At 41.5% G+C, this 15,337-nt stretch overlaps 1 protein-coding gene across 7 annotated transcripts in view; it reads left to right on the top strand.

Annotated features, from left to right (window-relative positions):
* Positions 1-4,254, top strand: part of LOC104036471 (CDC42 small effector protein 2) — a 107,641-nt gene extending 103,387 nt beyond the window's left edge. For all 7 annotated transcript variants that reach the window (XM_075726379.1, XM_075726380.1, XM_075726378.1 and 4 more), the window contains 2 exons: positions 1,752-1,869; positions 2,308-4,254. In XM_075726379.1, coding sequence (XP_075582494.1) covers positions 1,752-1,850 — 99 coding nt within the window. In that variant the 3' untranslated portion in view covers positions 1,851-1,869; positions 2,308-4,254. The remainder of the gene's footprint in view (positions 1-1,751; positions 1,870-2,307) is intronic.
* Positions 4,255-15,337: the final 11,083 nt, after the last annotated feature.

The raw sequence follows: 15,337 nt of genomic DNA, 5'->3' as shown, positions 1-15,337 counted from the left end.
TTTAAAGTCATATAGGCAAGTGGTCAGGCTGGAAGGTGATATGGCCTGGAGATGTTTTTCTACCTCTTTTTTTACTAGAGGCAGGGTTCATTCAGATGAAATTAATGCCATCCTCAAGTCATTGTGAATACATCTACCTGTAGATTAATTATTTTCTGAGGGAAAAAAGATGACATTCAAATTCCTTTTGTTCCCACGAGCAACAGAAGATGCTTGGTGAAGAAGATGACCAGCTTGGTGAAATGTGAAGGTTCATAAACACCACCCCATGAATGTGGTTGCACTTTTCCACACTTCCGTACTGAGTTTGTAGTCTCTGATGTCAGACCCACTAGAGTATTGGCTCTGAACACTTTTCCCTGAAAAAACATTGCTTTGCTGCAGGTGTATCACTTACTTGAGTAAAGTGCCTAGATAGAAAATAATTTTACATTGTGCTGCTTAAATACATAAAAATCAGATCTTTTGTGTGGCACTGCAATATGCCATACTGTTGAAGACAAAGATCCTAAACTAGGCTCTTTTTTTTACATTGGTTTGAGAAACAGTGTGTAAGAAAGAGTTGTGCTGATGCATTTTGTGTGTGTGCATGTGTTTTGCTTTGCTGTGGAAAAGAATATACTTCTTTTGTCTTTGTAGACAGGGAAAATATTGTGTAAGGTACTTGGAAATATTTCTGCATTGCTGTTTTAATACAGCTTTCTAGTGATGTTTAGAGGTCTCTGTGAAGGCACATAAGTGTAATAATAATTGCAAGTCGTGCCCTGCAGGCATAGGCTTTGATGCAAGTTCAATTTCAGAAGCTGTAGCCTTGAATGAGTATGTTATTTTGTGCTCATTGTGTACTTCTTATGTATGCTCTGGGGTGCAGAGAGAAAAAGGCCAAACCTTTAAGGTTGGAGTTGTCTTCCTGCAGGCACTTGGAGATGGTTATTTTGACTCATGCAACACAAGCAGGAAAGAACTATTGATTCCATTCCTTTTTGTTGATAAAGGCAATGAAAGCTGTAGAGGGATGTGCCTGTCTTTGGAGGGGGGGGTGTGTCTTTATGTATTTATTTGCATCAGGCTAAAAATACCTTCAAGTAAGCTATTTCTAGGGAAGTTGATAGATTGAGTATGATTTAAACAATAAATACCCTGCCATTTAAAGGAATAGTAGCAATTAAGGAAAGCAGTATATGCTGCTACGTAAATAGATAAATAAAAAACCTTCCACAAAGCAAAAGCTCGTTTTTGGTTTAGAAAGTCCTTTTTTAATTACCTGAAGTTACTCATGCAGTGCAGATACTATCCAGATATTTTGTAAGTTGTCTGTTATATTTTTAACGTAATGCTGTTAACTCCTCTGGTTTATCATACTTGGCAAGGAACATTTTCCATATAACAAGATAAATTATAGCTTGTCAGATGGAGTGGAGTTGGACACCAGTAAGAGATTTCATTAATTTTTTTTTGAGTAATGAAGCAGGTCAGTGAAAGCCTGAATCAGCCAGTTTTCCTTGGGAGAGAGGAAAAACTTCTGCCTCGGCACCAGTTCTTCCATCTCTCCTGCTGAGCTGCCTGCAGAAGTGAAAATTCCAGCAAGCCTACACTGCACATGTCCTCATGCAAAAGTAATGTAGCTTTAATGGTAACGGGGTACTTGAAAACCAAACCTAAACAAGAAATAAAATTGGAAGCAAGAAGACGCCGTAGCTCACTAACTGGCTTTGTTGTTTTCTCTGCCCCCCTTTCCCTTCTGTCACCAGGTCAGCTCAATTCAGAACCAAATGCAGTCCAAGGGAGGCTATGGAGGTGGCATGTCTGCAAATGTTCAGATGCAGCTTGTAGATACAAAGGCAGGATAACCTTGGGGAAACCTTTCCAGTAAGTATTGCACTCTGCTTTCCTAGGCACTGTTATAGTAGTAGGAAGAACAATCATACTACTTCATAATTACCTCCCTATAAATAGCTGTGTCTTTATGATGCCCAATTTTAAAAGGCATTTCTGAGTAAAAAATTCAATATCATATGAGCGTGTTAATTTTTTTTACAGAATGAACAAGAAGTTGACCTGACTACATCAGTCTGTCTGTAAGCCTGCTTTATAACTAAGATGATATTGTAGGCAAATCTTTGCAAATGAAGTTAGTTGTATAATAAATTTCAGAAGAATTTTGTGATATGATTAGGGTACCATTTTTGCAACAGTTCCATCCTTTTCATCATTATATATATGGTGTTAATGAATAGCAATGTTACAGTAGGAAAATGGTCACTCAGAACGTTCAAAACTCAGTTTAATGTGTTTTCTGTCTTCCAGGTTTATGTGAGTTCCTGTATCTTCTTTCCTGTGTCCCTTCTTTTGCCTTGGTGACTGCTTTCTGTGCTCATGATGAGAGAAGTGATGGCTGATTGTTCACCCTTTGTGATTACTCCAGTGAAAAGTTGCTGTTCTGCTGTGATGATGCCATTTATCAGATTGGTCCAACCGTGCCTTTCAGTGGCATGCACACATTGGCCTCTACCAGTATCATGGACATAGAGCTGTTTAGGATTGTTTTTAGCTTTTTGTTTGTTTTAAGGCAAATTAAAGCACCAACCTGAGCTTCCCTCATCCCTCACAAATACTAATACACAACATTCTGTTGCTTTTTAGTCTTTAAATCTTTTCTCTACTCAAGTAATTTAGAAATGAGTGAGTTTCCATTAACATCTTCAATCGTCTATATTGTTTATACCCATTTTTGAAAGGTCTGGGACCTGCAAGCACAAATGATTATTTCATACAAAATCAGCAGAGTAGATGACCGCATGCTTTGTGAGGTTGCTTTGTATGGTGGCCTGCTTGGTGCTAGGACAATAAAAAAAAATTGCTTATTGCAGACTGGTGAAAAATGTTGCTGTGGCACCAAGTCATGCCTGTTTCTGAAAAAGGACTTGTAACTTATCTGCTTCAGAGTTATGTCTTTATTTTAGTTTTTATCCATTGGTCTTGAATAATAAAGAGACAGCTTGCATTCATGAGGCATTTGTTGTAAATGTTCAGTATATTTATTTTGAAAGAGCTGACCTTGAGACTGTAAACCAGTGTAGTACCGTATCTAAGTGTTGTGGAAGCGCTTTAGTCTATTTAAAAAAGAAAAGCATCATGTTTGGCTGCTTCTTTACAATTTTTCTTAATTTTAGGCTGTATGGTCATTTCCAGTAGCAGCATGTCAGACTGCCTGCAATATTAGCTGAAAAGTTTAGTAGACCTCTCTAAGTAGTTGGCAGTTTCTGTGTACTAAATATTTAGGGGCCATGGAAGTTGCTAAGAGCAACATACTAATCTGGCAGAACAGATGCCAATGAAAACAACATACAGGGTGACTTTTTAGTAAGTCAGTAAAACGCCTTTTGCTCAGGTTCCAAAGCATGTTTCTTTCACACGTTGTGAAATTGTATTTTAATATTGCACTGTTTTCAGATTATCTCTGTAAATGGTTCCCTTTTTTTCCTCCTTGTTGATGGTTCAAGAGAAGTCAATGATTTGAGTCCTGGTTGAGTTAAATTTTTATGTGGGGAAAAAAAAATCCAAGCAAATAAGGCATAACTGAGCCTAGTCAGATCCATTTTTATACAGAGACACGCATGTGTTCATAAATATAGATTGCTGTCATAAATGATTCTTTATTCTTTTTCCATCCTTTCCCTGATTTCACATTGCAACAGCTGTCAGGTTGATTTAAACATGTATGAACCTACCTACTCTTCTCTCTCAGTTTGCAAACAACACAGAAAATACAGGGCCATGTAGGTAGTTTGCCTTCCCTAAGTTGTATTCCAGTGGTAGGTGTCAATTACCTGGTTGAATAGTTCAAATTAGGTTGGATAGTCTTCACTGATAAAGGTACTGATTCGTGACGACAGAAGATCAAGATGTTCAATTGTCTGGGTGCATAAACACATGGCAGTGCAGCGATACATATTTTTTTTAGGGTCAACATTTCCAGTGCCACTTTATCAATGAGTCTTAAATATACTATGATTACAAAATTATTTGAACTTTGTCATTGGTAATAGTGGCTTAAATTTGCTTGCCAAAACCAATCTTGCACTTGTCAAAATGTTTTCAGCTCAATAGCCAGGAAAAAAAAATTGACATATTTTTATAACAGACATACTTTTTTTGTACATTGTGTTCATTCTTGAATAAAGTAAGTTCAGTGTTGGCTTGTAGATATTAAAAGGAAAGTATTGACTTTGATTCAATAAATGTTTTCTTTCAGTTGGTGGCCTATCCTTTTTCTTTTTCATAAGTTACATGTGCATTACAAAAACAGTTGCAGCCTATGGACAAATTTGTGGTGAAAATTCTCTGAAGAGTAACCTATTAGTGTCAATAAGTAATTTGCAGGCTTGAGGTTTTTTTCATGCCACTTGACCCTTTTGTTGCCAAGTGGATTAAGCCATAGTTTTATTGGAAGTTTTGTTGCATTAATTTAGCATGTATACCATGGGCTTCTGCAAGGATCTTCGATGGAAGGTTTCTTAAAAAACAACATTGGAAACATTCATATACAGGATTTCTTTCCTTTTGACTGCAGCTGGTATGTGTGTTACTTTCTTGATTGTGATGCAGATTACTGTGGTGACCAGTAGAAGACTTAATTGTACAACTAATCATAATGTGCACATCTGCATTAAATATACCTGCAAGGCACAATATTGTCTACTCTGTATTTGGCTCAATTAATTTTTATATTTGACACTCTCAAAGTTAATTCCTTAAGCACTAATTTCCTACTGTAAACTTCATACTAAATTGTTTTAAAGACTGATTATGAACTCTTGAACTTGTGGAAAGTTCTTGAAATTGCCAATTGAGGAAAAAAGATAGTTGTAAAGGAAAAGAAAGATCAAGATAAAGCCATGAGATATCAATCAACTAGAGGGTTCTTTTCTTTAATTGCTGAGGTTATAGAAGCTTAGTTCTGTCTACAAAGGTGTGTCTTGAAGAGCAGATGTTTTAATATAACCATCTATAAAAATAAAGGGGTTTGACCTCCTAAAGGAGGAGCCAGCCTGTTTAGACATAGTCTTTAGTTTGTTTAGCTGCCTCAAGCAGTTGTATAAGTCAATTCATCCTTTTTGTGCCTTTTTTAAGTGAGAAGGTGCTGCATTAGCAATTAAGTCTCTGAACGTAGTCTTGGTCCCAAGTAGCACTGTACTCCGCCATGATTTGGTATACCAAAAAACCCCCACCCTTCAGATCCAGAAAACTAAGTTGGTAGGAAATCTTGCCCTGTGTAGATAATGACACATTCTTACCAAGTACAATACATGTTTCATCACAACACAACTATTCTGATTTCAGTATTCCTTGCCTCTTTTTTTTTTTTTTGGGGGGGGGGGAGGGGGGGGAGCAGGGGAGAGGCAGTTAAATACAATATTGATTTTCAAAGTCTAGTTTTTAAAGCTATTCCTATTTTGTGTGTATGCATGTGACTAGGACCCCTTCCGAGAGAATGGAAAGTGATTTTTGAGCTTCATAAGGATTCTATAGATCTTCAGCACTTTATTTTATTTCCTGTTCTCCATCTTCTGTGAAGATCTCTGCATGCCACTCAGAGTTTTCACTAATTGACTGGACTTTCTTTATATGCATATGCCTTTAAAAAAATTAAAAGTACTATGTCCCCTTCTGAAACTAGTAGGAAGCAGTATAGGGTTTACCAAAGAAAGTTTATTAGGTTTTTGTTTTTGTGAAAACAGATAAATGGAAGAGGCCTGGGTAGTACACATTCCCACAGATCAAAAGCTTTTGGTGAGGATTTCACACTGTGATCCTGGATTTTGCAGTTTGGGAATATTGCATTTATTTGAATTTCAACAGTAAAATTCCCATTCCTTATTCCATATCCCTTTTTCTGTGATCACAGCTAATCACAGAAGACTATGCACAATCATGCTTTATTATTATTATATTATGCACTATTTACTCTTTAACATTTTCTTATGCCTTAAAAACAGTTGTTAATGTGATAGAATGATGAAATCTGGACTAAAGTGCAGATTTAGTGGTATAATGCAATTCCATGAGCACAAACAGTTACAACAGGACACAAAACACTTCCAGAGTGAAAGATGTTATAGGCCTAGTATTGGGGATGAGAGTTTGAGGCTTCTTTTGTATTAAGTCTATAAAAACATGCTGGTTGCAGCCACAGGCTACAACTTCCCTATAAAACTATTCTACTAATGGTAAGAAGATGTAAAAATGATAATCAGCATAGCACTACCTTATTTCTGAAGTTCACCTGCTTGAGACTGATGGCGCATGCAACGTGTGCCACAGGGAAGTTAAGAGATACTGAGTTAAGGGAATTGCCAAGCAGTGAGCAAGATTCCCCAGAATGAGACGTAATGAAAATTTAACCATTTCCTCCTGGCAAAAATCTGTGCATCAAAGTAGCAATAGGTAAATTTTAGATGGTTCTTTCAATGTTTGCTGTTAGGTGATTAGCAGCAATCTCTGTGCATAGACACGATAAGCCAGCATAACTGGAAGTTATCATGAATTTGAGCAAATAACATTCTCTAAGTGCAAGCCATATTTCTTGAATCATCACTGTGAATGTATCGTTCTGGCTAGATTCCTTGAAAATCAAGAAAACACATGACCAGACAAAACACAGCAAAACATTCTTCTCACTCTTGATACATGTCCTACCCTATGCAACATTGGCAGATATTTAAACAGTATTTTGGTGAGCCTGTTTTAAAAGTTTATGTAATGGAGAAGAATTGTATGTGCTTTTCAGTATTTTGGTGAGCCTGTTTTAAAAGTTTATGTAATGGAGAAGAATTGTATGTGCTTTTCAGTATTTCCAAAGAAGAAAACCCATTTACTTTCACTGTATTCATGGCATGAAGCTAAGTGCTCATACATGTGGACCTCGTCACTTAACATTATTAAATCAGCTATAAATTATTTTAAAATGTGCACTACTCAATAAATAAATTGACAAGTATTTAATTTTATTTAGCATCCCAAATAATAATGATGTAGTCCTGACTGTAGATCCATATACAGTGACTGTGACATTAAAGCTTATTGAAAATTATATCCTGGCTGTGCCAATGATCAGTAGAGTAGAAGTACTTCAAAGGCATACCAGTAAAACTGACTGGGACTGGTCCCATCTACTTACTCTCACAGTCTGTGCTAGCACTGATGCTGATTTGGCTGCTCAGCTGACTGTATTGGGTACTGGCCTATAGTAAAGGTGGTTTTTTGGCCAAATTGGTTAGTTTTAACCTGGATTAGTTTCTTAATGCTTATTCACAGTAAGCATGGGAGTGAGTGGCGTGGGATCAGAAGTAATCTGTTATGGGGAACATTGATAGCTTAACCTGGCTGTGGAAAAACATCAAGCTTTCTGAATTAAAAAAAAAACCAAACACAGAACATTCAGCCAGTGACAAAGCTTAGCCGCAGCTGGGACTGTGAATATGTCTACTGAAAGTTACTTCCACCTTTTGGGAGCTCTATTTCCATTTGTTGGGCTCACCAGCTTTGCCGAGGTTATTCTGGTTTGGGGGCACAGAGCATGTTGAACACATTGCCAAATGGTTAACTACATCATCACCGAGAGTCAGCCAACCTCAGGCAGTATGATTCATTTCTGCCCTCAGTGTTAATTCCATCTATCACCACTATGCAAGACATGCCTTTCTGCCTTCACACAAGCTAACAGGAACAGTAAGTTCAGACTTCAAGCAGGTTTCCTATTAAGCCCAGAAAACACAGGGGGCTGGTGGAGTTGGCAATAATTTGCTGGATACGAAGCTTGCTTAGAATCATAGAATCGTTTAGGTTGGAAAAGACCTTGAAGATTATCAAGTCCAACCATTAACCTAACACTACCAAGTCCACCACTAAACCAATTAATGTTTATATGTCTTAGAAAACTTCAGTTACTGTTCATCTCCAGCTCTATCAATCTGAAAGTGTCACCAGGAAGGGCAAAGACGAGACAGGGGAAGGGGAGGTTAACATAAAGAGCTTATAAAGCCACAGCACGAGAAAAAGACAGCTTTAAGGAAAAGCATGCCTGAACAAAATGGATGGTGTTAGTGATGCAAGCAGCAGGAGAATGACAAGGCAGAGGGGAGGGAAGGGGCAGCTCTCTCTGTGCAGGGCACAGAGGCCGGCTGCTCCTTCGGGACTCACACCCGCCCCACCGCAAGGCCCCGCAGGACGGCAGGGACATGCCATGACCTAGCCCCAGCGGCAGGCAGGGCACGCATTCAACAGATTCGGGAGGGAGAGGTGCCCGTGGTTGGGAGAGGGGCCACCACCTCCTCAGGAGCCGGGCCATCTCCTCAGGGACCCCGCTGCCCGATCGCCCCTACTTAAATACATAATTTATTTATTAATCAATACATAAATAAATTATGATGCAGACTTAAATATGATGCTTACTTAAATATGATGCAGAATGGTGTAACCACATTTGTGAATGATTAGGCTGTCACGTAAAAGGCACATTCATTTGTTATAGCTATTTAAGCATTTGTGGGAGTTCTTTATGGCATGGATTATCTACAGCCAAATTTATCTTTTTTTTTCCCAAAATTTTATGATCTGGTTTTAGACACAAGACAGCAACAGGGCCTGTTAGCAGAAAACAAGAGTAGAGTGTTACGTTTGGTTTATCAGTTCTTTGAAGTAGATGCTTCACTTTTGGACTTGGCTTATAGTAGAAGATACTCCTGGTATGCCATGACATGCACACAGAGCAGGGCTGGAGATCTGGTAGATAACACTGAAATCAGCTTACTCTGATTTTCCAGCAGTTCAAGAAGGTGTTGGTATATGCAAGGATCATGATAAGCTTTGTCGGTCCAACAGTGACTTTGGGTAGGAGATGTTTCAGCATGAAACAGTGAGCCACCCACTATGGGTACATGTCATTTTTCCTCAAAACGCTAAGCAGTAAGAAAGCTTCATATATTCATGTCAGCATTCAGGGAGTGTTGGTCTTCTACTAGTGCTCTGCATGTCAGAGTCATGGGCAATTTTTTCCCAGGAATGCACTTTGTTTCACCCATTCTGTGCCTTCAGTGCCATCAAGGGGCTGTTGGCTTTTGGTTTGTTTTTTAAATCTCTCACCATTACATCAGCCTTTGGAGGTGATAATTGATTTGCAATATCTGCTAGGCAACATAAACATATTTTGCTTTTGTGCCTTTCCTGGTGGGAAGCTCAGATGAATGACTCCTGTTGATACAGCAATGGTGTGAGGAACCCTCATGCACCACACAGGCGCCGGGGTTTATCTTTTCCACCCGCCATCACTCACCACAATCCCTCACCAAATGTGTGTGGTAGGCTGTTATGCAAGGCCAGTTCTTAAAACATCAGCTCTAGGAGGAAGATGAGTATTACTTGGAATTGATTTTTAAGTCCTCAGATTTCATGAAATGTGGCAACACTAGGGAAATGGCTCTTCTGAAACAGTTTTCCTTAGGACATCATCTTTACAGTAGCAATAAAACATGCAAAGAATCATAATCCTTGGAGAAGAGTACACTTTCCAGGTGGTTAACGCTAATGTACATTTTGGCCCTCCACAGATTTTTTTCCACTTGTCACAATTTCACCTACTGGAGTAATAACAATCATCTCATATGTACAGTGTATGCATTAAGCAGCAAAGATAATGCATGGATGTGGGGGCGTTGTTGCAGTGTTTTGATTCATGTTCATAAAGGAGAAAAACATTTCAGAAGGTGGAAATAAGGAATCAAAAATCACATTTCAGCGAGCAACACTCTGGGTTTGGAAGGACGGAGGACTGTGGAGAGGGCAGATATTAATGGTGGGTGAGAGAAAAGAAAGGAGGATAAATGGAGGAGGAGGGTAAACTTTGATGGATGTCCAAGCACTGCAGCCAGGCCAATTCCCCATGGTGCTCTTTTCAAGAAGGAATTGTTGGCGACAGCCATAAAACCAAAGCCCAGTGCAGCATGGCTTGTTCATTTTTCACTGTTTTAGGTAGTAGGTTCCAAGCCAATTACTCTTTCTGTAAGCTGCAGCACGCATTTGTTTTCCAGCTGGCATAAGCAGGATCCATCATAACAGGCAGGGTAGGAGCAGCCCAGGGGAACAGGGCTGCATGGTGAACAGAGCTGGGAAATAAGATTCTTTTTGACAATTTTCAGAGTCTGTATTAAATGCAAGCTACTCTTTTTAATGTGAATGTATGTTGGATGGTGCAATGGATGCCCATGCAGCTCCACATCTCTTCAAAAACATTCAGAAGTGTGCTTCCAAACCCATTTGCTGGAGCTGGACAACATCAGGATGATACTGCTGCTGCAGGTCGAAGTCCCAGTATTTCTTTTTATTGACTAGAACCACCCACTTCTATCTGTTTACATCTATCCACAATTGCACAGATGCTGTTTTCCTCAGAGACTGCCAAAATGCACCCAGCCCAGTCCTTGGATGGGAATTAAATTGCCGTGCCATGCTTTGGTTAAGAGCTTCCTCACTTGTTCTCTGAATCACAACCAGAGCACTGGAACGACATGACAGAAGGAAACACTGTGACTAATGCAACAGCTCTGTAAAACCTAGAGCTGCAAAGTTACATCAAGATGACTGCTTACTGAAACAATTTTAAATAGGATTTTCAGCCTCTTCAAACACACTTGCATACCAAAATACTTAGAGCAAAATTAAACTGTTCTGACCTACATAGATGCAGTGGCCCATACCGTCCCCAATGTACGTGCTATAATGAGTCATAATGATTTCTTCTCTAAGAATGAGTGCCTAACAGTTTCTGGGGCACGAGGCACTTCTCAGCCACTGTGTGAGACATCCACCTACCTCCTCCTGCACAGCAGCGCTTCAAATACCCATCCGGCAGCCATGCGGAGGCCAGCACAGCGCTGATAGGACATACGTTTTGTCCCAGCCCGAAGTGCCAAAGCCATCTGGCACGAGGGACGGGCAACTGTTTTTGCCAGTGCTTGCAGGCGTTGCAGCCGCCAGTGGGTAAAGCCTGCCGCCAGCACAGTGCCCCCAGCTCAGCTTCTGTGTGGGCTAGCGGGGTCTGCCACAGCCAGACTCGCTCAAACACGTGTAACCGCAGCAGCTGCCCTGCTCCAGGAGCAGCTGAGGCAGCCGCGGCCTCACCCCAAACTAAACGAGTCATTTGCATCACATTTCTGGGCAGCACTGCTACCTTCCTAAGTGCAAATTTGCATAGTATTGCACTGAGTTAAGAAAACCCTTCTCGAATCAGATTTTCTAAGCAAGGGCACTTAGCTAACTCTGCACAAAGAGAAGTCAGGTCCTCCACCTCTCTGCCCCCATTTAGCAGGGTTATGCAAGTCCAGTCAGCTAATGGAAGGGCGACTGGACCTGGTTCTTATCAATGCAATCAGTGCTGTCACTGCTTGGAAAACTGTGATCAAATATGTGCAGCTGCTCATCTGGATAGCTTTCCTCGATGGGGAAGCTATCCACACCCATGAAGAAAAATCCTCCATGGGACTGACATGCCTTCTAAATGTAAGCTTCTCTATAAATAAGAAATTTCCACAGTGTGTCCAACAAACCATGCCATAGTGCCCATAATCCCCGCCCCCCCCCCGGAATATTAGCAATATTGATGTTCACATTATGAGATGGTTAAAAAGTTGCAATAAGTATTTGGATAATTGGATGGTGGGCACTGGCCTCCCTGGAGGGGCAATTGCTTTAGATAGCTCACTGTCCAAAGGCAAAGCCAGTTTCACAGCACACTGGATGATTTCCCAACTGAGATCCCTATAGTCCAATCCTCTGACCATAAATGAACCTGCAAATGCGAACGGCCTTTTCTTTATCAGGCCAATAGGATCCAGAATCAGAAGGCTGCTAAGAGTTTAAAGGATTTTACAAAACTAAGAACAGATTTGCATGGTTCAGGATTTCATTGCCTTGCTTTTTCCTCTGCACAATCTTTTCCCCAAATTTCTGGTACACCACATCACCTGCATTTTTATTCCTTCAGTGTGTACTACTTAAGGTTTTGGGCCTCTGAGAACCATTTCTTAAGCCTTTATGTGCTACTGACGTTGCTTGTTTCCCACCTGAGGTCAGGCCTAATCCTCCCACCATAAATGGCATCATAGCCACATTTATGTGGATTATCAGGAATATGCAGAAGGAGCGAATGAATTTAAGTGAAGCTTGAAATAACAAATGTAGGAAAATTGCCCCTCAACATCTCCTAGAATGCTCTTGAAGTAGCATCAGCAGTGTTTTGATGTTTGGTCTGGGGCTAACATCCTCTAAAGGATAACAGCAGTGCCACATTTTGCTTTTGTAGCATTGCATCAAATGACTGACATCACAGGCCTCATCCTCACTTCAGTCAGTAACACTTATTGAAAGGTTACTTATTGAAATGTCACTTCAGAGCTTTCTAGTGAGGTGCACAAGCACACAGGGTACAATAGACACTTTGAAGAAGAAAAACTAATTTATTTTTTATTAACAATTATACAAATCAGCTAATATTTTTTTTTCATAAACTAATTGCCCTATCCCTTGCCTGTGTTCTGTACCCAGAAAGATAAGGCCATTTCAGAAGCAGCAGGGTAACAAGAGAGTTCGCTACTGCTTCAAGCAATTACCACAAGGTAAGAAAAAATAGATCTTCTGAGAAAAGTAAAAAGGGTCATAGCACCCTTGTCAAAAGGCCTCATTTGTTTTAATGAAATAATTTGTTGGAACAAGGACTGCAGGAACTAAGCCAGGATAGGACAACTTGTCTCATCAGAGGTCACTGCAACTTACTTTTACTTCACTAATTTATGTCAGTAAGAGCAAGTGCTCTGGGGTTGCCTGAGTGAACAGAGAGAGAACCTTTCACTTCTAATACAGCTTCAGATACAGCTTTTAGTCACTTCTATCACACATGTTCATTTGATGGGACATAAGAACAAGATCTGTTCTCTGCCAAGCTGCTGCAGAGACATGGTGAAATAAACACCAAACCACAAAAGGAAAGACTAACGAACTTGCACAGCTAGACGGGATAATTCTTCTTCCTCTGGTTCCTGTAAGCAACACCTCTAAGGAAAGTGGGGAGGAGAGCAGAAGGGGAGCTGTCGCTGTCATATGCCTGCTGTAACTGAGAGCTCTGTCCACAAGACTGCTCACCTGGCATTTTGCTCACACACTCTGACCTGCTATATCAGCTCTTTGCAAGACGCAGCGGTCTCTGACTGTGCAACCTTGCATGGTTTCAACAAACATCTTTTTGTCTGTGAGAGCACCTGCTTGTGAGCGTTGGAGAGGTGGTTACAGCACTGAGATGCCCCCTTATTCAGCCCCATTGATACAACATTGTCACTCTGATGTAATACCATCTTGAGCCCTTATCTCTGAGAATAGAGGTGCCAAAACCACACCATTTATTTTTGTTACAGACAGGGTAATAATGGAGGAATGCTATTGTGACCATAACACCATATCCTCATTAGAGCTAAATCCTTCAGGTCTTCCCACTTTGCTCCTGTAGTTAAATGAAAAGTGAATATTGATTTTGATTGTTTGTGGTTCTTTGATCAGCAAGTGGGTTTGATGTTTGCATTCATGGGTTATGGGGAGCAACAAAAAATCCCAGCCTGCCTGGAGGTGAAAGTGCACAAAAAGGTGTGTGCTGCAGCATCAGTGGTTCTTTTAAAAGACAGACCCACAGTGTGGCTGCCCAGCTGCTCCAAGGCTGAACACAGGGCTCAGTATAAAAGTCCACAAATACAAGCAGGCTTTGGCTGCAGTTCTTGGGAATGAGAAAAGGAAAATTCAGGAGCTTCTGAACTTCCAGGCTCCACTAGCTTTCTTTGGTCAGGAAAACCTGCCTAGCTAGAGGAAAACGGGAAAAGTCTTTGGAGTGGTCCCATGGCTGGTCCCTGAATGAAAGAACACTTTTGGGGCAGACACCTAGTCCTGTCCTGATGAAAACATGGCAGCGTGCAAAGCCTCAGCTGGCAGATGACTGTCAGCACCAGGGTGCAAGGAAGATGGTAGGCAAAGTGATGTGAGCTGCTTCTAGCTCATGGAAACCTAGTAACCGGCTCTGAACTCTGCAGCAGCCTCCTTCAGAAGGGTCAAAGGGCTGGGTTTTGGTGCGGAAGTGACTAAGTTGAATGACACAGCGATGTCTGCTGATGAACTGAAAGACACAGTCCACAGCAGGAGCCTTTGCGCAACTGAGATTTCCTCATCAACTTGCCTTTTGCCCTGCCATGTAGTCTGAGGATTCATTACACTGAAAACCAGCTTTCTAGTCCTGCTCCATGCCTGCTGCACTTGACCCTTGTGTCTGTTTGCCAGTTAAGTGGGTTAACCTTGGCTGGCTGCCAGGTGCGCACCAAGCTGCCCTATCATTCCCCTTCCCAACAGGACGGGGGGAGAAGATGCTATGAAAAGCTCATGAGTTGAAATAAGGAACAGGGAGATCACTCAACAATTACTGTCATGGGCAAAACAGACTCAACTTTGGGAAATTAATTTAATTTATTACCAATTAAACAGAGTAGGATAATGAGAAATAAGAACAAATGTAAAAACACCTTCCCCCCATCCCTCCCTTCTTGCCAGGCTCAGCTTCACTCCTGATTTCTCTACCTCATCCCCCAGAGGGACGGGGAATGGGGGTTGCGGTCAGTTCATCATGTGTTGTCTCTGCCGCTCCTTCCTCCTCGCTCTCTTCCCCTGCTCCAGCGTGGGGGCCTCCCACCCATGGGAGACAATCCTCCACAAACTTCTCCAATGTGGCTCCCTTCCACAGGCTGTAGTCCTTCAGGAACAGACTGCTCCAGTGTAGGTCCCCCATAGGGCCACAGCTCCTGCCAGGACCCTGCTCCAGCACGGGCTCTCCAGGGGGTCACAGCCCCTTTGGGCACATCCGCCTGCTCCGGCATGGGGTCCTCCCCGGGCTGCAGGTGGATATCTGCTCCACCATGGACCTCCATGGGCTTCAGGGGCACAGCCTGCCTCACCATGGTCTTCACCAGGGGCTGCAGAGAAATCTCTGCTCTGGTGTCTGCAGCACCTCCTCCCCCTCCTTCCTCACTGACCTTGGTGTCTGCAGAGTGGTTTCTCTTACATGTTCTCACTTCTCTCTGCCAGCTGCTGTTGCACAGTGGGGTTTTTTACCCTTTCTTAAATATGTTATCACAGAGGTGCCACCAGCATCGCTGACAGGCTCAGCTTTGGTCAGCAGCAGGTCCATCTCAGATGGACCAGCTGGAGCTGGCTCTGTCTGACTTGAGGGCAGCTTCTGGCATCTTCTCACAGG

This window comes from Pelecanus crispus, chromosome Z (genome assembly GCF_030463565.1).
Source record: "Pelecanus crispus isolate bPelCri1 chromosome Z, bPelCri1.pri, whole genome shotgun sequence".
Classification (NCBI taxonomy): domain Eukaryota; kingdom Metazoa; phylum Chordata; class Aves; order Pelecaniformes; family Pelecanidae; genus Pelecanus; species Pelecanus crispus.
This window is presented reverse-complemented; position numbering and strand designations above follow the sequence as displayed.